At 54.2% G+C, this 22,766-nt stretch overlaps 1 protein-coding gene across 1 annotated transcript; it reads left to right on the forward strand.

Moving 5' to 3' along the window:
- Window positions 1-73: 73 nt before the first annotated feature.
- On the forward strand, window positions 74-22,647 carry GBA2 (glucosylceramidase beta 2). The gene is made up of 17 exons (XM_074569363.1): window positions 74-266; window positions 4,115-4,206; window positions 4,429-4,544; window positions 4,658-4,876; window positions 6,154-6,393; window positions 6,768-6,870; window positions 8,222-8,375; window positions 8,637-8,762; window positions 8,866-9,050; window positions 9,387-9,491; window positions 10,126-10,233; window positions 11,116-11,267; window positions 11,420-11,526; window positions 11,649-11,791; window positions 12,113-12,228; window positions 21,408-21,599; window positions 21,686-22,647. The coding sequence occupies exons 1-17, from the start codon at window positions 79-81 to the stop codon at window positions 21,911-21,913; spliced, it is 2,574 nt and encodes an 857-aa protein (XP_074425464.1). The 5' UTR covers window positions 74-78; the 3' UTR covers window positions 21,914-22,647.
- The last annotated feature ends 119 nt before the right edge of the window (window positions 22,648-22,766 follow it).

Genomic DNA, 22,766 nt, shown 5'->3' on the forward strand with positions numbered 1-22,766 from the left:
GGGAGCGGGGCGGGGCGGGGCGGGGCGGGGCGGCGGCGGCGCGCGGTGAAGAGGGCGCGCGCGGGGTGGGGGGCGGTGATGGCGGCGGCGGCGGCGGCGGCGGGTCCGCTGGTGCGGCAGTACGAGGGGGCGGCGAGGGGCCGCGGCGTGGCGGCGGCCGGCTGGCGCGTCTGCCTGGCGCACCGCTTCGAGGAGCCGCGGCAGCCCTACGGCGCCGGCGACGTGCCGCTCCGCGACGTCCTGCGGCACATCGGCCTCGTCTTGCGGTACGGGGACCGGGAGCACACTGCGGGGACGGGGGCGAGGGAGGTGTCCCGGGGTGGGGGGAGCCCCTCAGGAGGCACCGGCCGTGCGCCGGTGCGCGGAGGGCAGAGTACGGCGGGTCACGGAAGGCCCCGCTCTCCGCCCCCGCCTGGCTGGCGCCGGCACCGGGAGCACTGGGGCAGACTGGGTGTAGGGGCAGCACCGGGCGCTCGGGCTCCTCAAAACCGAGGAGGGCTCCGGGGTATCGTTTCGGGGGCGGGGAGGGGGTAGGACCCCCCCCCCCCCCCCGGGGGTCGCTGCTAGTGGCCACCCCAGCTGCATCTTCCCTAGCCAGCGCCGGGTCCTCAGCCCCTGGCCTCAAGGCACCTATGTGCAGATGGAGATTAAGCTCGAGGTTAATGGGGAGGATTTTCGTTTTTTAGCAATGCTGTGGGCTGTAGCAGGTTTGGGAGCTGGGACTTCTCCCGGCTTTGCGTGAGGGTGAGCTGGAAGCAACCAGGAAAATCGCGTGTGGGAAACAGTAGTGTTGTTTTAACCTTTAGCACGGCTGCTTGGGTGCTGGCGGTGTTTGTGTACCCATCGGGCTGAACACTGGAACCCATGACGGTGTCATTTGTTTCCTTGCCTTTTTTTTTTTTATCTCCTGCCTCCATTTTCTTGAGTTTCTTGTTGGTTTTTTTGGTTTTTGTTTTTGTTTTTTTTTTTTTTTTTTTTAAGCCCTGCTCGATGCCCTTGGAGGTTGCAGCTTGCAAAGCTGGTTCCTGCAAAGCCTGATGGAGGGGCAGATAGTGGGCTGCTTCGGGATGCACAGCGTGCCCGTCTGACCTGAGACATCCCGGTGCGAGCCGGGGCATCAGGGAAGGCAGAGAGCGTGGGTTGTGCACGGGAGGTGAAGGCTGCTGGAAAAGCTGCCGTGGCGGGTTGGGGATGAGCTGAGCCTGTGGGAAAGTGTGAAGCTCTGGTGGGGTAAGCAGGGAAGAGAGGTGATCGCCTCTGTGCCGGCTTGGGGGGGACAGTCCTGGCCTGTTCTCAATGGGGCCTTGGCATGGAAGTGGCTTGTCCTAGGGAAAGCAATAAGCTAAAAGTCAAAGTACTGCCTCTCTTCCCTTGCACGAATTTAGGAGGTAATTTGATTGTCATCTCAAAAATACTCATGCAGGGCGAAGCTTCCTTGTAAGGAGGCTCCAGCCTAGAGAGCGGAGGAGAGGAAGGGCCAGGGCGGCGAGAAATACCTGTGTGCATTTGAATTAAAACCTGAGGGCAGCGGTGTTGGCTGACAAAGGGCACCTAATGCAGGGATGCAAGGGAGACTGTCTGCTCCTGGCCTTGGTGGGCACCCATGTGTCGGCCCAGTGGAGGCAGACAGCTGGATGAAACCAGGGTGCTGGTGCTGCAAGAGGAGCCTGGAACTCGCTCCTGGAGCATGGCGTGTGTACCTGGAACTCTGGAGCCCTGCATATTGCCATCCCTTCTCCCAAATGACCTGTGATGAGCAGCAGCCCCTCCCTCAGGGACACCTGTGCCAGGGCTGCTCTCAAAATCTGGCATGGTTTGGTGCACCAAGTACAAAGTCACCTGGTGCAGGTGCTTGCACCTCCCAGGATGGCTGGGAGCGCCTTGGGCTTGCTGCACGTCTTTGGCTGAGAAGGTCTAGGGCCCACAGAAGAGCGAGCACGTCCTGGGTTGACATGGCATCATGTTGAGTTAAACCCCTGGCTGATGGGTGTCCTCTCCTGCAGCCCCAGCGCCTGCTGCAGTTGGTATAGGCTGGGGATGTTGAAAACCCTGGGGTGGGATTTTTGTTCATCGGGGCTGGTCAGGGTAACCCCTTTGTGGGGACACCCTCATTGGTGGGTGCTGGTGGGGCAGGAGAAGAGGGGCAGGGAGGTTCCTGCAGAGGTGGCTGGTGTCCCCTGGGAGTGGGTCACAGCACGGATCCAGAACAGCTGGGTGATGTCCAGACAGGTTTTAATTCTGCTCTAATCTGCGTGATTCTTAGAGGAGCTGGCAGGGGAAGAGTTTGTTGTTGGGGCGGCAAAACAGCTTGGGCAGTGGCTGGCTGTAAATCCCAAACGTCTCCCACTGCGTGCTCCTGGAAAAAGCTGCTTTTTGAAATCACTTGGTCACCTCCTTTTCAACGAGCCGGGATGCCCCACCGGGCTGTGCTGCAGTCGCTCTGCCTGGCCACCTTATTTCCCATCGCCAGAAATCTGCTGGGGAAGCAGCTGGGTTGGTTCCCTGACACTGGCTTTAAAAAAAAAAAAAAAAAAAAATTAAAAAAAAAATCATTTCCTTGAGAGAGAAAGCATGCTGCCAAAACCTCGCCTCTGCAGCGTAAAGCTGGGGCTGTCTCGCCTGGGAGAAGAGCAGTTGCAGCAGATGTAGCTCGGAGATAGCGGCAGGGCCTGATTCAGGGCGGTCGTGCAGGACAGGCTGGTTCTCGTGGTGCCCTGGACCTCTGCGGGCAAAATGTCCTTAAGCAGCCCAATGTGAAGGTGAGTACATAGGAATGGAGAGCAGGCTGTGGTCAGGTCCCGTGAGACTGCAACCTGGAGAATGTCACCCTGAGAGAGATCTGGGGACTTCAGGTATTGGTGAACAAAGGTGAATGTCCAGTGACCACGCAGCCAAAAAGACAAGTGTGGGTTGTTTTTGTTGGGGAGGAGTGTGTAGGACCAGGGGGTGTTGTGGAAGAGCCTCTCCCCCTTGCTGCCCCTGTGAAGCTGGGGGTACATGTCCTGGGGAATTAGTACCCCCGGGTACTAATTGCTCACTCATTGCCCACCACCTGGGCTTCATCCCATGTGCTGCCAGAGCAGGACAAGCTCTGAGCTCCCAGCTAGGGTGGCTTTCTCCTCTCAGCAATACAGCATTGGTGCCTGCAGGTAGCTCAGGGATGATGCCCACCGTGGGGGCTCCCATGCCCCCACCACCTTCCTAGCACCCAGGGCTGTGGAGCCACCAGTTGGGTCTTGCCTGTCTGTTTGCTGGGGGAAGTTCAACAGCTTCTTCTGGTCTGGTAGCTGATTTCCGTATGCTAATTGTCTCCATGTGGAAGATTTAACTTGAGGCGGTTCATTAGCAAAAGCCAGTCTTTTACGAGTGCCGACTGGGAGCCCAGCCCTGCTCCTCTTGCCTGGAGTGGTGCTGGCACACCCAGCTGCAGGTGTGCCCGTTTGGGTGTCTCGATTCCCAGGCCTGTGGGTGAGAAATTATCTGATGGGCCATGCCTGGCTGCACAGCTGGTGTGTGAGTGGAGGTGAATCCTTGGGATCCTGCCAGCTGTAGACAGCTAGTGTCACCTCTTCCAGGGCAAGGCTGCCCCGTGCTGTCTGCCCCTGGGGACGTGGCAGTAGGATGTGGCAGGGCTGAGTGTGACAATGGGGATGTGGAGGTTGGAAGACCAAGGCGCATATCCCCGGAGCAGCATATGGCTTCCCTGCCTCTGCTCCCAGACCTTCCTTAGCAGGATGTGCTCTACCAGGCATGGATGTGGTGGTGGCGGTGATGGTCCTTGTGTGCATTCCTACTTCTCCATGAGCATCTGGGAAAGCCTTCTGCCCTTGCACAACCTGGGAGCGGTGCTCTCGGGTGTTGGGAGTGCTCTGTTTTTCATGCCGTGCCCTTGCAGGCAGCTGCCTGAGCTCTGCCTGCTTGTGTCTGCTGACCGATACATGCTGCAGATGGATGCCAGGGGCTGCCACCCCATGGGCCCTGGTACACGGGTTCCTGTTGTACATCTCTACAAGAGGGGTGGCTACAATGTGTGCTGGTCACGTTGTGTGCGGTGACACTGAAGGGACAGTGACGCCTGCTCCTGTCTTCTTTCATACCTCTCTTTCCTTTGCAGATACTTCAGGTGGTGGTACAAGAAGACCCGCATAGAGAAGAAATCTGCCTTCATTGACCTCTTGTGTGCCGTTCCTCTGCAGCAGATCTATGGTCAGCCTCCAGTTTGAGTGCTGGGGTGGTGCAATCCCCAGTGTGCTGGGTGGGCAGGGATTCGCATGGGGCTGCCAAGGTGCTACAGGGTGGGGAGTGGGTCAAGGAGCTTTTGAGGTGTGGGCAGTGCTGAGGGGACCCTAGACCTGCATGGGGGGAATCCTTGAGCCAGATCCCACCATGGGGAGAAACAGGAGTGCTAATTTCTTGTGTCCTTGCCAGGGTGCCCGCTGGGCGGGATTGGGGGAGGCACCATCACCCGCGGCTGGCGGGGTGAATTTTGCCGCTGGCAGCTGAACCCTGGTCTTTATCACTACGAAACGGTCATCGCCGACCAGGTAGGTGCAGCAGGGTCTGTGAGGGGTGCGAGCGGCACTGCAGCAGCCTGGGCAGTTGGGGCATCTGCTCTTGGGCTCATCTCATCCCCTCCATGTGCTTCTCTCCTCCCCAGTTCACAGTGTGCCTGCGTTGCAAAGGGCAGACGGTTTACCAGCAGGTCTTGTCTGTGGAGAGACCCAGCACTCTGCAGGGCTGGAACTGGGGCTACTGTGGCCACTACGCCTTCTACCATGCCCTGTACCCCCGTGCCTGGACGGTCTATGAGCTCCCAGGGCAAAATGTAGTGCTCACTTGCCGCCAGGTTTCTCCTGTCATCCCCCATGACTATAAGGTAAGGAGGTGATGGCTCCATGCTGGTTGCAGCCTGTCCCATGGGAGCACCGGGCCACACTGCACTGCGGCAGCACAGCTCATATGGAGCAGGTTGTCAGGGATGTGGCAGAGCTGCCTGCATGGGAGGGGGAAGGGATTGGCACAGCAGAGATGGGGCTCTGCTGTGTGATGCTTGGTGTGTCCTGTGTTGGTAGCAGAAGCTTGGAGCTGGTGAGTTTTTGACCCCTGGGCATTGCCTGTGTGTCCAGGGATAATGCACTAGAGGAGCTCCTTGTCCCTCCTGCCCTGCTCAGCATTGCCTGAAGACAACCAGGCTTGCCACTTTGCTAATGTTCTTTTCCCAGCCTGGTCTGTTCTGTCCTAAGACCCTGTCCCTAGTGCCAGGTGTGTAGCAGTGGGACCCTGGAAGGCTTTGCCCCTCCTGGGGCAGTTGGTGCTGGAAGGATTATCCCTTCTTCCTTGTGCTTAGCTCGGGCAGCTGCTTCTTTCCCTTCTGACCTGTACTTTGTGTCTTTGTACTGCTTGTTCCTTGCCTTTGGTTTTGTCCTGTGACCATCCCGGATGCTGTCCACCTGGAATGGCAGGTCCAGAGCTGTGGCCTTACTAGCCGATGGATCCAGTGGTAGCACTTTGGGAAACCCTCAGCTTGTACTTGAGGGTTGGTTTGTCAGCTGGGTGTTCCTGAGAGTGTTTTAGCTGGCTTTTGCCTGCCATCCCCAAGGGATGAGCTGCTTATTAGCTGGTCTTTCCCAGCTGGGCTTTCCCAACATTTCCCTGTGTCTCCACTCAGCAATGCTCACAGGCAGGAGGAACCCCCACAGCAATGCGGAAGCTCGGGATGGCAGCAGAGGATGCCTCGCCGCTCCCGCACGCCGCTCCTGCTCGCTCCCAGCCTGGGGCAAGGGTGGCAGGCTGCGCTGCCGACATGCCTGACCTTCCTCTTACCCCAGCGAGACACGTGAGCCTGTATCAGCCTGTTGAGCAGACAGGCGCTGAGGCACCTGTCTGAGCCTTAAACACTGCTTTCCATCTGCGTATTGCCCGGTGTGGCATTTGCTAGCCCAGGGCTTGTGATCTGAATTTTGTTTTGCCAGCCCCCCAGAATCCCTATGCTGCTGCTCCCCAGCTTGGCAACAGACTCCAAAACTGAGTTGTTCCTGGTGCTCTTCCTCCCGCTGCATCCCACATCATCTCCCCAGCAGCGGGAGAAGCAATGCTCTGATGGCTGACTGTGGAGCTACCGGCACTATACGCAGAATTGTCTGTCTCTGCCAGGACTCCAGTCTGCCAGTGGGAGTGTTCATCTGGGAGGTGGAGAATGGGAGGGACGAGGACGTGGATGTCTCCATCATGTTCAGCCTGCAGAACGGCACAGGAACGAAGGAGGACAGGAGTGGAGGGCACTGGAATGAGCCCTTCGCCTTTGAGAAGGAGGGCGAGCGGGTTGCTGGAGTCCTGCTGCACCACTGCACACGCGTGAACCCCTTCACCTTTGCCATCTCTGCCCGAGAGAAGGTAAAGGGTTGTCACCCGCAGCATGGCTCCTGCAGGGACTGGGGTGTTGTACAGCCCTGCTGAATGTGGGGATGCTGCTTCCAGGCAGGTAAAGGATGGGTGATGGTGGGCTGAGGTCGGCACTGGTCCTCAGCGCTTGCCCCACTGCCGGAGCAGAAGTGGGGCTGTGATTTCCCTGAGGGCACCCTCTTTGGGGGTGGGTGCCAGGAGAGAAGCTATGGGTGAAGCTTGCAGGACAGCAGGTGTGGAGTGAGCATTGCTGGGCAGCAAGCGGGGAGTGAGCGTGGGGTCCCACCATTGTTGGGGGGTGGGAGGGTAGGTGGGCATCCACCCCTCAAAAGTACCACCCCCGATGATGCTCTTCCCTTCCCCAGGCTGGCACAGGAGTCACCCACCTCACGGCATTCAATCCCGCGGGATCAGGTAGAGAGGTGTGGCAGGACCTCCTGCAGGACGGCAGGCTGGATTCCCCTGCCGGTGAGTCCCTCTGTCCTACGTGGGACGGGTGGATGGGGGAGCAGGTGTAACTGGTGGCCACGCTGGTCATGGGCCACAGAGCACCCAAGCAAGGGTGGATTTCCCTTCCTCCGGCCACCTCAGTGCCGTTGCAAAAAAGCTCTCAGTGATGCTCTGGCTCATTCCCAGCTTTAGGCTGTATCTAAATTTTCCACTGCTTGTCACACTATCCTCACTGTGCTTCTCCAAAAGCTGTTCACACCACTTGGGGCTGTTCTCGGTTATATTAGTTGAACAAGCCAGTACCTTGTTAGTCTGTGTAGTGTTGTGCGCTAAGTTGAGACTTCTGCTGAGTGGGCAGGGTGATGCCCAGCCACTGTCCCTGGGTTCCCATTGCCAGACCTGCAAGCTGGGCCCTGTCAGATTTATTCTGGTGGGCCTTTAGCAGTCTTTGGGGCTTGGTGCTGCCATCACTTGCTGTCCTCTTGTTACTACATCCCTTCCCTGGAGGTCTCTGGTATTCCAGTGATCCTTCTGCATCATCCTCTGTTGTCTGCTTGTTCCCTTGGCAGAAGCCTTGAAGCAGGGTGGCATCTCCCAGCCCTTGGTGCCAACCTTTTATTGTGATAAAAGGCGACCATTTGCCTAATGTCTCTGCCAGCCTTTCAACAAGGATGATGCTGACAAACTAATGATGCTGGTACTGGGCCATTGCTACATTTCTTGAAGCTTAAATTATGTAAATCGTTTACATAAATATTTCCGGAAAACTAAGTTTCCTGCCTAGATGCACTCAGAGCTCTCCAGGCTATTGGGATGTGGTTTTCCTTTGTGCATGCCAGGCATTATCATAGTCAAGATCTGTGCTGCTGTTTAAAATTGTTGCTCTAATGAGTTTACCTGGTACACATGTCAGAACCAGCGTATAATTATCCAGCCGCCTCAGGGCTTTTCTTAAATATGGGTGCAGTCCAAGCATCCTGCAAAAAGCTGGAAATGATGACTGTCACTAGAAAGTCACAGTGTCTCTGAGTGCGGTGCAGTTACAAAGTCATGGGGTGCTCCTTTCCACTTGTGCCAGGTGGCTTTTCCTGCCTGATTTGTTCTTCTGCTTTGATGACTGACTTTTTTTTTTTTAACCCCTCCGCCCACAGCAGGTATTTTTTCCTGCTTGCAAAAAGCAGTTACTCACGTGCGATAATGTCATCCCTTACAACCTGGAGGGTACATCCTCAAGGGTTGTAAGGGGGCTGGGTCATGCCTGAATAGTCTTGTCGCACTTGGGGTGTGTGGGAGCATCAGTCACACCCCTCCATAGGACTTCCTTGGTCACTTGTGAATATTATTTTTATCTTTTTTTTTGTCCCGGCAGGTAAAAGCAGCCCGACAGAGAAGGGGGAGGTGACGGCGGCGGCAGTGTGTGCCAGCTGCAGGGTGCCTGCCCACGGGCACAGGACACTGGAGCTAGCCCTGGCTTGGGACATGCCCCGCATTCACTTTGGGTCCAAGGAGAAGCTGCACCTCAGGTGGGTGGGTTGTCTCTAGTGGGGCTTCCCTCATGTCCCCAAAGCCCCCTTCTCCCTACCTCCAGGCTTGAATGTTGCCTGGGGAGCCTTGTCCCACCCGTTCCCTGCGGCCACAGCCCTGCCAACACATGAAGAGAGACCCTCTCCCCAGCCCCCCTGCTCCTCGACACCCTTGCACTAGGTCCAGCCGCTCTCCCATGGCCGGGTGGGCTTTGCAGCCAGAGCCCGCAGCGTACTCACCAAACCCGCCCCCCTCGGCAGGCGGTACACCCGGTTTTTTGGTAGCGGAGGCGATGCAGCTCCTGCCTTGTCCCATCACGCCCTGACACACTATGAGGAGTGGGAAAAGAAGATCGAAGAGTGGCAGAAGCCCATCCTGGAGAACAGGTAGGGTCGTTGGGAACACCTTCCCGGTGGCCTCCTGGGGCTGGTCGGAGCAGGAGCATCACCACCTCGGCTGCTGTGGTTGAGGTTCCCCTCTTGCCTGCAGCCAGCTGCCTTCCTGGTACAAGTCGGCCCTCTTCAATGAGCTGTACTTCATGACGGATGGGGGGACCATCTGGGTAGAGCTGCCCCCGGACTGCTGTGCTGAGGACCTGCAGGGGCCGGCGGGGGCTGGCCTCTCCCACCTCCTCCCTGTCCTGCGGGAGTACGGAAGGTTTGCTTATTTGGAAGGTAACTTGCAGGGACGTCGTGGATAGTCCCAACTCAGCCCCTTCCCTTTGCTGTCACCAGGTGTTTTTAACCTGTGGTGGGGATGGTTTTCATGCCCTGATGGGTAGGGAGCAAAACCCCTTGCAGGACCAAGCCCTGTAGGATATGGCATGAGGTCTTCTCCAGACCCTTGGATAACATATGTAGAAAAAAATAAAACCCCACTTCTAACGGGAGCCCCTGCCTCTACTGGGAAAGAGCCCACCCTCTTCGGCCATGTGGGAGGGAGGACCTGCCTGTCCTTTGCCCTCCCTGTGGCAGGTCTCCCATCCCTCACCATCTCCCTGGTCCTTCCAGGCCAGGAATACCGGATGTACAACACCTACGATGTCCATTTCTACGCCTCCTTTGCCCTCGTCATGCTGTGGCCAAAGCTGCAGATCAGCCTGCAGTATGACATTGGTGAGTAACCCAGCAGACCCTGGCTTGATGCCTGCTGATGTCTTCACCTAGGGAAGGGATGGAGGATTTGGGACAGCATCTGCTACATAAATCTGTGCCATGGAGCCAGCATCCCTCTCTGACTCCTCTGCTGGGACCAGGACTTGCAAATCCCCAAAGCTGCTGCCTCTCAGCATCTCTCTGCCCAGCACTGGGATGCCTTCTTGCCGCACTGGGGGTGCACAGCTGGCTCTGCCTGCCCTGGGGTAGTCCCTTGCTCCTACCAGCTCTCTCCATGCCCCTTGCAGAGGAGAAGCATTGGAGCTCCTTGCAGACCATGTTACTTTAGGTGGGCTTGGAGGCTGCTCGGTGGTAGCCTGATCGGTGACGGAGCACAGTGCTTTGCTGGGCTGCAGCAGGGCTGAGCCCACTGGGCTTCCCTCCCAGCCCTGGGTGCTGCCACCACCTTGCTTAAGCAGGTGGTGACAGTTGCATCTGCCTTGCTGAGGGGAGCCTGCGAACAGCCTGGTGTCCCCTCAGGCCCTTTGCAGAGGGCTGTGATCAGGACCGGTGGCCCTGCCTGTGCCTGTTCTTGGAGCTTGCTGCTGCAGTGCCTGCTGCCTTTCTAATGTCTCTTGTTCTGTGTCCTCTCCAGCTGTCACTGTGCTGAATGAGGATGTCCAGCCCCGGCAGTACTTGATGTGTGGTCAGACAGCCCAGGTGAAGCTGAAGAACGTGGTGCCTCATGATATTGGGGACCCAGGTGAGGGGTCTAGAGGGCAGAGGGGGTGCAGGGCTGCTCACACGGCTTTCTCAGGGTAGTTAACTCCCAAGCTGTGGCAGAACATCCCATCTGGGAATGAAAAGCTTGGATGGTTTGGGGTGGATGAAGACCATGATGCATGGAGCTTGTACAGGGGAGGCAGGTGGAAGCAGAGCAGTAGCTCTGCTTGTACTCTGCCCTGGTGAGGCCCCACCTCAAGTGCTGTGTCCAGTTTTGGGCCGCTTGCTACAAGAAGGACATCAAGGCACTGGAGCGTGTCCAGAGAAGGGCAACGAAGCTGGTGAGGGCTCTGGAGCACAAGTCTTATGAGGAGCAGCTGAGGGAGCTGGGGTTGTTCAGCCTGGAGAAAAGGAGGCTGAGGGGAGACCTTATCGCTCTCTGCAACTGCCTGAAAGGAGGGTGTAGCGAGGTGGGGGTCGGTCTCTTCTCCCAAGTAACAAGTGATAGGACAAGAGGAAATGGCCTCAAGTTGTGCCAGGGGAGGTTTACATTGAATATTAGGAAAAGTTTTTACCCTGAAAGGGTTATCAAGCATTGGAACAGGCTGCCCAGGGAAGTAGCGGAATCGTCATTCCTGGAGGTATTTAACAGACCAGGAGATGTAGCGCTTAGAGACATGGTTTAGTGATGGTTTTTGTCAGTGTTAGGTTGATGGTGGGACTCGATGATCTGAAAGGTCCCTTCCAACCTAGGCAATTCTGTGAAGCATAGTGGGAAGGCTGCTCTCACTAGAGGTGGCACAGGGTGCAACAAATGGATTTAGTGCTGTTTGATCATGGCACCCTCGGGACCTTCCCCCTGGGCGGGAGAGGGGACGTTTGTTGCTGTCTGCCTTGCTGCATCCACTCTGTCCTTGCTCAGATGACGAGCCGTGGCAGCGTGTCAATGCCTACCTGATGCATGACACAGCCGACTGGAAGGACCTCAACCTGAAGTTTGTGCTGCAGGTGTACCGCGACTACTGCCTGACCCACGACTCCCTGTACTTGCGGGACATGTGGCCAGTCTGCCAGGTACTGGGAGGACACCAGACAGTGGGCCGTTCCTCCCTTCACGCTTCCCTTGGGAGCTGTGCGACATCCCAAGAGGATGGATGCTCCCAAGCAGAGCATGAGGGGCAGCCAGGATGGAGAGGCTGTGTGACCGTCTTCTGCCTCTCCCACAGGCTGTGATGGAGTCGGAGCTGAAGTTTGATATGGATAACGATGGGCTCATCGAAAATGGGGGCTTTGCTGACCAGACATACGATGCGTGGGTGGTAAATGGAGCCAGGTGAGCAAGAGAGGCAGGTGGGGGTTGGAGATGGGAATTGTGGTTGGTGGATGGGCACAGGGCTCCATGCAACCCGTGGGGTGTCACGCATTGCTGACACTGCTCTCCTTTTGCTCCGTCAGCGCATACTGTGGCGGGCTGTGGCTGGCAGCTGTCTGCACCATGTGCAAGATGGCAGAGGTGCTCGGGGATGCTGAGATCCAGCAGAAATACACAGACATCCTCAGCAAGGGCAAGGAGGCGTTTGAGAGGATGCTCTGGAACGGTGGGTGCTCCCTGGTGGGGAGCCACACTTGGCTGGCCATGTGTCTCTTTGGGAGGGGGACAGCTTCTCTTTGGGTCATGGAGCCTTGCAGGGGATGGGGAAGGAGGGGAGATGCCGTCCCTCCAAGCGGAGGGGAAGGCGCGAGTGCCAGGGAGGGAACAGAAATGATATGGTGGTTTGGGAAAGGAAAGAGAGGAGAACCTTCTGGAAAAAGCTGCCATGCTCCTGCTTAATGGAGTGGAGAGTGGCGACAGCACATGTGAGCTAGGGTTCTAAACTACGGATTTTAAACTGTGTCCTGCCTTTTTTTTTTTTCTCTAGGAAAATACTACAACTATGACAGCAGTGGGAGCGACACCTCCGTCAGCATCATGTCAGACCAGTGTGCCGGGCAGTGGTTTCTTGGGGCTTGTGGTCTGGACCAAGGGGAGTTTGAGGTAAGAGAAGGGCCAGCCTGGTGTAGGGTGGGGTGAGACAGGACCTGCACCTGGAGGAGAGCAGCAGGGCTGGCATGTGGTATGGCTTAAGCGTTAGGGGCTGGTGCGGGGTGCAACCTGCCTCAAACCAAAATCCGCTCATGGAGAGGCTATGCGGCAAGGGTGTGTAACCATGGTCAGCTCTGGTACACTTGGAGGAAGGTCTCACTGGGTTTTGCTCTTGGCAAGGTGCTATTTATTTAAAAAAGGGAGCAAAAAAGCGTATGAAACTTTCCATGTGTTATTTGCTGCCTAGTTGAAAGTCCTAAATGAATATCCGGGGGAACTGAAGGCTTATTTGGGGGCCTAGAGACTGTTGCTCTTCAGTTGCAAGAGAAGAGTTGGCTGAAGACTCACTCCTTTTGTCTGATGGGATGGTGAGAGCAGCTGCTGGTGGTGCAATACCTGGAACAGAGCTGGGAAGTGGAGAGACATCGTATGGATTATTTATGACCCATAGGCAGTTGTCAGAGCAAAGCTCTCTGTGGTGGCGATGGACAGGCAAATGCTTTGTGTGACTGAAGGAAGGAATGGCTCTTTGCTGCGTGAGGGTGATGGACCATCTTGCTGCCACTTGATACCAGAGGGGACCTTCAGGTGACCTTTCCCAGGAGCAGCTTGTACTAAACACCTCAGACTTTTTTTGCTGAAAGTGGCAGTCTGCTGGCTGGTGAGCTTTGAGCTCACTGGAGGTAGGACTGGTGAACTCCTTTTCTCTTCTGTTACTATGACCCTGGAGGGTTTGTGGTTTGGTTTTTTTGTTTGTTTTTTTTTTTCCCCTGTATTTTGATCCCTTGCCTGGCTGGCAGCACTCCTGTTTGTAACCTCATTAACGCACTCCTGCTGCGCACACAGCTCAGTAATGAAATGCAAAATAGAAAAAGCTTGTGACCCCAGTCCTGAAGAAACTCTGCCCTGAAACCTTCTGCCAGAGACGGCTACCTCACACCACCCCTCTGCTGACTCCTCTTGCCTAACAGCGCTGGGGCTTATCTGCAGAGCCACACTGGGAAAAATGACTGTGTCAGATGCTCGGCTTTAGTGTAGATAAGAGATCTGCTGCCTTTTCTTTGAGTCTACAGAAGCTGTCTGGTTGGACTGCCCAGCCTACCTTGGCAAGCTCCTGTCTGGTGTCATCACACCTCCCACTTCCCCTGGCTCTGGTGGCCCCAGGCTGGCAAGAAAGGTCTGGCACGTCATCCCTGGGCTGTGCTGATGAGCTGGCAGCTGCCTGGCTTTTCCCTTTCTTGCAAGTAGATGTCATCATTGCTCCATGAAATTGTTCCTGATCTTGGTCACCCTGCAAAAGTTCTTGTTATGGCTTTCTTACCATTAGGTGGGTGTGGGACGGAGACCAGCCAGCCCTCCCCTTGCAACATCACTGGGTCTTGAGCTTTTGCTTTTCCTACCACAGCAGTGACTTCTGCTGCACTGACACTTCCTAGATTCATTGCCAATAATGAAAGCACAGCAAAAGCTTTATTTACGTTCAGCTGTATACAGAGGCTTCTCTACTTAATGCAGCCCTCGCTGCGTTGCTGCTTTACTGCATTTTGTTTGGCTGGCAGGTGTTTTCATGCTCAGATGGGTTTGGTTGGGCTTGGAGTTTTTTGTTTGTGGGATTTCTTTTTTCTTTTTCTGTTTTTTCTTTTTTTGGCAAGAGCTTACTCCAGCATGATAATTCAGTCTGTTCTCAAAACTGTTTTGAGCTCTTGACCTTGGTTTGTTGAAGAACACTTTTGGTTTTTCTTTTTTTCCCCCCTCCTTTTATTGCATGGGAAAGGTTTTTACTTCCTCCTGGTGTTTTTCTGAAATGGCTGTTTATCTGGTGTTGGTTTGACCTCAGATGGCAACAAAGAACCAGGTGGCTGCTGTCTCCAATTCCCCCCTCTGCTAGGAAGAATTGGAAGGAAAAGGCAAAACTCATGGGTTGAGATAGAGGCAGTTTAACAGAACAGCAAACAGAACAAGAAAACAATAACACAGATAGAGGAATGCACAAACACCATTGCGGTACCACAGCCCACTCCCAAGCACTTCACACCCCCTCCCCTGGCAGCTCCCAGATGGGACAGAGACTGGATGGAGACTGGGCATGCGGAGCCTGGGGAGAATTAACTCTATCCCTGCCAGAACCAGGATATTATCCACCCTTCATTCCATACCATCTATGTCATGCCCAGATCTTACAAGCTGCAATGAACTGCCACCACTTTCCCCTGTCTTATAGATATGTATGTACATATCTATAAGACACATATATATATATGTATGTACATATATATTCATACAGATATAATGCCCTTAGTCTGTGGGCTATCCCTCCAAAATGTTCATTGAGTTCATTTAATCCATGGCTTTGGGCTCCATCTGTCAGAACAGTCTCTCAGGGCAGGTGAGATGCTGTGTGGTGCTGGACTGTTGCATGCTGTATTTTCGGAGCTTGCAGCGGGTGTACCTGGTGCGGCCCATGCCCACGGTCCATGGGCTGAAGGTGTAGATCTCAAGGAAGTTGCTCGGCGCCAGCTGCTGAGGTCAGTTCTGATCCCATCACTGCTGTGTTTTACTTGGTTTTTCATCAAAGTCCATCTGCCCTTAACTTGGGTGATTCTTGCTGTAGTACAACTGATAGCAATTATAGTTACGAGGACATACAGTGTCAGGGTTATTTAGCAATTATCATCACATGATTTGATCCGTTGGCTATTCTCATCCAAAATCAGATCCCCATGAGGTACACATCGGACCTCCCCATCCTTCCGCATCACCCACCAAGTGCACCCAGGTTCCTTGGGCAAAAGCAATCCCACGGATGGGTTTGCCTTTGCCTGGGGCAGGACTAACCCAGACTGTCTTCCCTAGCATATTCTTCATGTGCACTACGGGGACTTTATCCCCTTCTACAGTACGTGGAAGTTTTGATTTGGGCAGGGCCAGCTCGATTGGTAGATCCCTTGGTGTTAACTAGCCAGGTAGCTTTTGCTGAATGTGTGTCACAGTGTTTTAAAGTCCCACCACCCATTGCTCTCAGTGTACTTTTTAACAGTCCATTGTATCGTTCTATCTTCCCAGAGGCTGGTGCGTGATAGGGGATGTGATGTACCCACTTGATACCATGCTCTTTGGCCCAGGTGTCTATGAGGCTGTTTCAGAAATGAGTCCCGTTGTCCGACTCAGTTCTCTCTGGGGTGCCATGTCGCCACAGGACTTGTTTTTCAAGGCCCAGGATAGTGTTCCGGGCAGTGGCATGGGGCACAGGGTATGTTTCCAGCCATCCGGTGGTTGCTTCCACCATTGTGAGCATGTGGCGCTTGCCTTGACGGGTTTGTGGGGGTGTGATATAATCAATCTGCCAGGCCTCCCCATATTTATATTTCAGCCATCGTCCTCCATACCAAAGAGGCTTTAACAGCTTGGCTTGCTTGATTGCACTGCATATCTCACCTTCATGGATGACCTGTGCAATAGCGTCCACAGTCAAGTCCACCCCTCGGTCACGAGCCCATCTATATGTCTCATCTCTCCCTTGATGGCCTGAGGAGTCATGGGCCCACTGAGCTATGAATAGTTCACCCTTATGTTGCCAGTCCAGATCCACCTGAGCCACTGCAATCCTAGCAGCCCGATCCACCTGCTGGTTGTTCTGATGTTCCTCAGTGGCCCGATTCTTGGGTACGTGGGCATTTACGTGACCAGATTCTCTATCTAGGCAGCAATATCTTGCCACAGTTCGGCAGCTCAGATGGGTTTGCCACTGCGCTGCCAGTTGCCCTGCTTCCATTGCTGTAGCCACCCCCACAGAGCATTTGCCACCATCCATGAACCAGTATATTGATAAAGCGCTGGCTGTTTTTCTCACTTGGCAATGTCCAAAGCCAGCTTGAATGGCTTTCACCTCTGCAAACTGGCTTGATTCACCTTGTCCTTCACTGGCTTCTGCAACATATCATGTAGGACTCCACACAGCAGCCTTCCACTTTCGATGCTTTCCCACAATCTGGCAGGACCCATCAGTGAGCAGGGCAGATTTCTTCTCATTTTCTGGCAGTTTATTATATTGTGGGGCCTCTTCCATATGTGTCACTTCCTCCTCTGGTGACATTCCAAGTTCCTGGGCGACTGGGGTTTCCCATTCGAGTTCACTGTGTGATCAGTGTAATCCACTTGCTCCATGTAGCATCAGTTGCATGATGTGTGGTGGGATCCAGCCCAGCACCGGCAGTCGAGGTGCTAAGAGGAGCTGTGCTTCTGTACCAACCACTTCCGAAGCAGCTCGAACCCCTTCATATGCTGCCAATATCTCCTTTTCTGTTGGACTATAGTGGGCTTCGGATCCTTTGTATCCCCGACTCCAAAACCCTAGGGGTCGACCTCGAGTCTCCCCTGGTGCTTTCTGCCAGAGGCTCCAGGTGGGACCATTCTCCCTGGCTGTGGTGTAGAGCACATTTTTAACATCTTGTCCTGCCCAGACTGGCCCCAGGGCCACTGCATGGACTATTTCCTGCTTGATTTGTTCAAAAGCTGCTTGTTGCTCAGGACCCCATTTAAAATCGTTCTTCTTCCAGGTTACTTGATACAGAGCGTTTACAGTTAGACTGTAATCTGGGATATGCATTCTCCAAAAACCCACAGTGCTTGTGTATCCTTTTTACTAGTTGGTGGAGACATAGCTGCTATTTTGTTGATCATATCCATTGGGATCTGATGGCGTCCATCTTACCATTTTATTCCTAAAAACTGTATCTCCTGTGCAGGTCCCTTGACCTTGCTTCTTTTTATGGCAAAACCAGCTTTCAGAAAGGATTTGAACTGTTTTATTCCCTTTCTCAAAAACTTCTTCTGCGGTGTTTCCCCGTACAATGATATCATCAATGCATTGCAGACGTTCCGGAGCTTCACCGTGTTCCAGTGCAGTCTGGATCAGTCCATGGCCAATGGTGGGGCTGTGTTTCCACCCGTGGGGCAGTCAATTCCAGGTGTACTGGATGCCCCTCCAAGTGAAAGCAAACTGTAGCTTGCACTTTGCTGCCAAAGGGATTGAGAAGAATGCATTCGCTATATCAATCGTGGCATACCACTTGGCTGCCTTGGACTCCAGTTCATACTGCAGTTCTAGCATGTCCGGCACAGCAGCACTCAGTGGTGGTGTGACTTCATTCAGGCCACGATAGCCTACAGTTAGCCTCCACTCTCCATTAGATTTTTTGCACCGGCCATATGGGACTGTTAAAGGGTGAGCGAGTCTTGCTGATCACTCCTGGAACCTCTAGTTGATGAACGAGCTTGTGGATAGGAATCAGAATCTCGGTAAGGGCAATATTGCTGCTGATGCACCGTTGTGGTAGCAATCGGGCATCTGTTGTTCTTCAACCTTCAACAACCCCACAACAGAAGGGTCCTCTGAGAGACCAGGCAAGGTAGACAACTGTTTAACTTCCTCCATCTCCAAGGCAGCTATGCCAAAGGCCCACCAGTACCCTTTTGGGTCCTTAAAATACCCTCTCCTGAGGTAATCTATACCAAGGATGCATGGAGCCTCTGGGCCAGTCACAATGGGATGCTTTTGCCACTCATTCCCAGTTAGGCTCACTTCTGCCTCCGGTACAGTCAACTCTTGGGATCCCCCTGTCACCCCAGAAATACAAATGGGTTCTGCCCCTCTATAGCTTGATGGTATTAGAGTGCACTGTGCACCCGTGTCCACTAGAGCCTTATACTCCTGTGGGTCTGATGTGCCAGGCCATCGAATCCACACCGTCCAATAAACCCGGTTGTCCCTTTCCTCCACCTGGCCGGAGGCAGGGCCCCCCTAATACTGGTCATAGTATCCGTTACTCACTTCTTGCAGAAATGACTTGGAAGTTCCTTCAAGAGGATCAGAAGCAAGATCAGGCCTTCTGCTCTGGAAACTGGGGCGGCACTTTTCCTGGAGGGATCCCCTTTTGTTGTTGTCCTTCCTTGCAACTCCTGTACCTGTGTCCGCAGGGTTGAAGTAGGTTGTCCATCCCACTTCCTCATGTCCTCCCTGTGGTCACGCAGGTAGAACCACAGGGTGCCTCGTGGTGTGTACCCTCTGTACTCGCTCTCTTGAGTGGGGAAATGCCTGCTTCTAATAGCTGAGATGCTGGCCCGCACAGGTGGGGAGTAGGACATATTCTTTTCAAGTTGGTGGACTTTCTGGGACAGTTTCTCTACAGTTGAGATGAGTGGCGAAGAGAGACTTGCTTCATATCGCCAGAGCCGGCCAGCCGCCTCATCCACCATTGGTCCCTCTTCACCTTTCCATTACTGCCAGTGAGTTGGCATATGATGATGGTGTGCTCCATACAAACTTCTGCCACATAGGCCCTTGTGTATTGGACCTCATCGGGGTCTGTGGGTAACTGTGTGTTGCCCAGGTCATAGTAAATCATCTCCTGCACAGCTAATTCTCTCAGGTACAGGATACCTCTTTCCATGGTAGCCCACTTGCTTGGGTGACATACAACATCTTCACTGAAGGAGTACCTCTCCCTCACGCCTGACAGGAGTCGTTTCCAGAGGCTGAGGGCTTGGGTCTTCTTTCCAATTGCCTTGTCAATACCGCCTTCCCTAGACAGGGATCCCAGCTGCCTGGCCTCCCTACCCTCTAATTCCAGGCTACTGGCCCCGTTATCCCAGCACCGGAGCAGCCAGGTGACAATGTGCTCGCCTGAAAGTCGGCTGAAATCTTTTCTTGTATCCTGCAGCTCACTTGAGGGGTGTGGGTGACTATCTCTGGCTCTGCCTTGGCCTCTTGTGCTCGTGATGGCCCTGGTTCATCGTCATCCCTTACTAAGCCAACTGATTTCTTCATGTGCTGCTTCTTCTCTATGGGGGCAACTGGCACGGGTTGGTTCCCTGGTTCAGACACGGTGTCTGTCGCAGGGATTGGAGTAGCTGCAGTGACTGCCGCAGGGGTTGCAGTACCCGCAGTGCCTGTCGGTCTGGTTTACATGTCTTTCCGCTGAGGGTGCTGCGTAACACTGAGCAGTGCCTGGGAGATACTGGCCAGGGCCCAGCACAGTGCGGTGAGTTGTGCCTCTCTAGCATAGCCACAGCATTTTCCCTTCGGATATTCTACTACTCTATCAGGGTCCTGTAATTGTTCAGGGGTGAAGTCCCAGACCATGGGAGGTGAGAAGTTCTCTAGGTACCTGCCCATGCTCTCCCACATGCCGTGCCACCCCTGACTATCCAGCCTCGGGGCAGAGCTCTGGGCGGTAGTCTTAAATGGTTGTTTAACCCAAAGCAAGGTCTGGAACACATTCAGGAGACATAACACTAGGAACGTGCTGGTTTGAGCATCCCAAAGATATTCAGAATCCTCAAAAGCTGTCGTACCTGGCCTGAATGAGAAAAGGGAGGCAAAAGAGCTGGGGAAAGTGTGTCGTCCCCCCCCGCCTTTTCCCCCACAGACTGGGTGTAATTATTAATAAGTTCTGAGAGACAGTGCCCAATGTACGGGCAGGACAGCAACACCACATAAACACCCCAAAATAACCGTCTGAACAGTGATGTTATCATATCATAAGGTGATATCACACAGGACAGCAAAATGATAACCCTGATCCTTCTCCCAGAGGTGATAAAGAGCAGCGTGGGGAGTACATAAGCCGTATAGGAATTTACATAATACAGCCATGAGAACAAACTGAGCAAGGTGGTGACCAGCGACTATTTACCTAAGATAATAAATGCACACAACAAACTCGTTTTTACAAGCTCTACTTGCATTTTGTCGTTATCTCAACCCTTCAAGCCCCACATGGGGCACCAAAAAGGACTGTTGTGGTTTGGCCTCAGACAGCAACAAAGAACCACGTGCTGCTCTCTCAAACTCCCTCCAGCCTGGGGAAGAATCGGAAGAAAAAGGCAGAACTCGTGGGTTGAGACAGGGGCAGTTTAACAGAACAGCAAAGGGAACAAGAAAACAAAAACACCGATAGAGGGATGTACAAACACGATGACGGTACCATTATTGACTTCCTGGGAATCTTTAACTTTCACTTGGGATAAAAGTTTCAAATTTCTCCTACCAGATGCAGAACACCTTCAGACATCTTGTGCATCTCAGTCTGACCTCTTCATCCCCAGGTGCCCCTTCTCTCATCTCAAATTACCTTTGGTACAGGCCACAAACTATTGCATCACCACCTGATTACAAAATTGGAAGGATTAAAGTCCTTTGGAAATCACTCAAAACTAAGTGTTGTTTTTGGGTTTCCCCTGAGCTGAGGCTGATTTTTTTTTCTTTTTCTTTCCCCAAGATTCCCAGCATTTACCCAAACAAACTTACTAGTATCCACAACATTCACCTTGCATCACCACCTGGTTACAAAATTGCAAGTTTTAAAGTCCTTTGGAAATCACTCAAAACTGAGCCTTGTTTCATTTTTGCCCTGAGCTGAAGCTGATTTTTTTTTTTTTCTTTTCACAAGATTCCCAGCATTTACGGAAACAAACCTACCGGTATCCACAACACTCACTTTGCAGCTGCAGGATGTATTCCGATGTCATCAGACTGACTTTGACGTAATCTTTCCCTTTGGCAGGAAGATACCTCCAGCCTGATCCCAGACCACCCTTTGGCCACTTCTGGCCAGCGTCCCGTCTCTTGTAGGCCTTGCAATGCCTCTGGTAGCTGGTGCAAATGGGCCGAGAGAACAGCACGGCGCTTTTACCAGAAGAAAGTCTGGGCCTCAGATACCTGTTAGCCTGAGAAACGAGCAGTGGTGAACATAAACCAAGACGAGGATGGTGGCGTTGGCCAGGTCTCCAAAGCAAACTGCCAAGAGATGTGGGGGGTTGGGCCAGTGACTGAAGGTGAAGCACACTAGCTGGGTGAGCTGTCAGCCTCCCTAGGAGGAAGGTGCAATGAGTTTCCCCTGTTTTCTGTTGAGCAACTGCTTTAGCTGTGTTATTTTGTTTTGTTTTGGTTTTGTTTTTGTCCCTTCGGGGAAAGAGGCTTTTTAACTTCCTCTTGTTATTTTCCTGCAGTGGCTATTTGCCTAGCGAGCACTGTTGACCTCTTCCAAATGGAAGATTTAACCCTGCTCCCTGCAGACCCAGCCTGAGGGGTCTGTGTGACGTGAGGGCTCTCTCTCTCTCTCTCTACGCAGGTTTTCCCCAAGAGTCATGTTGTCAGTGCGCTCAAGACCATCTTTGAGAAGAATGTCATGAGCTTTGCTGGTGGCACCATGGGAGCGGTGAATGGCATGACACCCGACGGGGTGCCGGACACCTCCAGCGTGCAGTCCAACGAGGTGTGGATCGGTGTGGTCTACGCCTTGGCTGCCACCATGATCCAGGAGGTGAGTGGTGCTGCTGCACCCCTTGGCACGTGCCGTCTCCTTGCCACTCTGTGGATGGGCTGATGGTTGTCTTCCCTCTGCCGCAGGGCCTGGTGGAGGAAGGCTTCCATACAGCGGAAGGCTGCTACCGGACAGTTTGGGAACGGCTGGGAATGGCTTTCCAGACACCAGAGGCCTACAGGGAGAAGAAAGTCTACCGCTCGCTGGCTTACATGCGGCCCCTTAGCATCTGGAGCATGCAGCTGGCCTTGGAGCGCAGAGCCGGCCGGTCACCAGTACCCCCGCAGCCCCCCCAGGTCCCCATCCAACCTTGAGCCTGGTGGCAGTGAGCAGGGCAGCGGGTGCACCATGGGGATGGGGAGAGCGGGGGCCTCAGCTGGTGGGCAGGGACCCTTCCCTCCCCCTCTTTGATAATACTCACATTGCTGTTTTCCTTCCCTACCTCCACTACACGCCCTTCACCTCAGGGGGCTTCCAGCCACCGATACTAATCATGAGGGGGGACCAGAGATGTGGGTGTCTCCTCTCAGGGAGGAGCAGGGTGGGGTAAAAGAGGTGCTGCTGGAGCCTGTGCCTCCCCTTCCCCATCGCTCAGGGCTTGCACAGCCTGCAGGACCCCCAGCCATCCTCCACTGGAGCTGGTACCTTGCCCAGGAGCACAGGAGACCTCTCTCCTGCAGTCAGCAGTCTGGGTAAGGTGGGAGCTGGCCTGCAGGGCCAAAAAAAAAACCAAACCCGTGTGGGTGTATGTGTGTGTGAGGACATTGGACTGGTGCACGCAGGCACATGGATGCTGTAGTTGTCCCTCTCTTGTGTGACATTGCAAACGCAGACTGGCTCTGCCCCAAGGTGCCAGCCCCAGGAGAGCCTGTGGCAGATACAATCCCCAGGGGAGCCCCGGCTCCCCAGCCCGTGACAATCGGAGCCCAAGCAGCATGTCCTGGTCTGGTACCGTGGCACCCCTCCCTGCTGGCGCCGGAGGCGGGTGGTGGAGCACATTTTAGGGGATGAATCATTTTAAGTTCTTAATAAAGTTGTCTAGCTGTCACTCCTTCTTTCTGCGTGTCTTCTTTGCCACAGGGGCAAGGTGGAGGAAGGAGCCCCTGTTGCTCCCCATTTTCTTCCTCCTCTGCCATGGGGGGCTGGGGATGCAGGGTGGGTGAGCCC

This window comes from Larus michahellis, chromosome Z (genome assembly GCF_964199755.1).
Source record: "Larus michahellis chromosome Z, bLarMic1.1, whole genome shotgun sequence".
In the NCBI taxonomy this organism is placed as follows: domain Eukaryota; kingdom Metazoa; phylum Chordata; class Aves; order Charadriiformes; family Laridae; genus Larus; species Larus michahellis.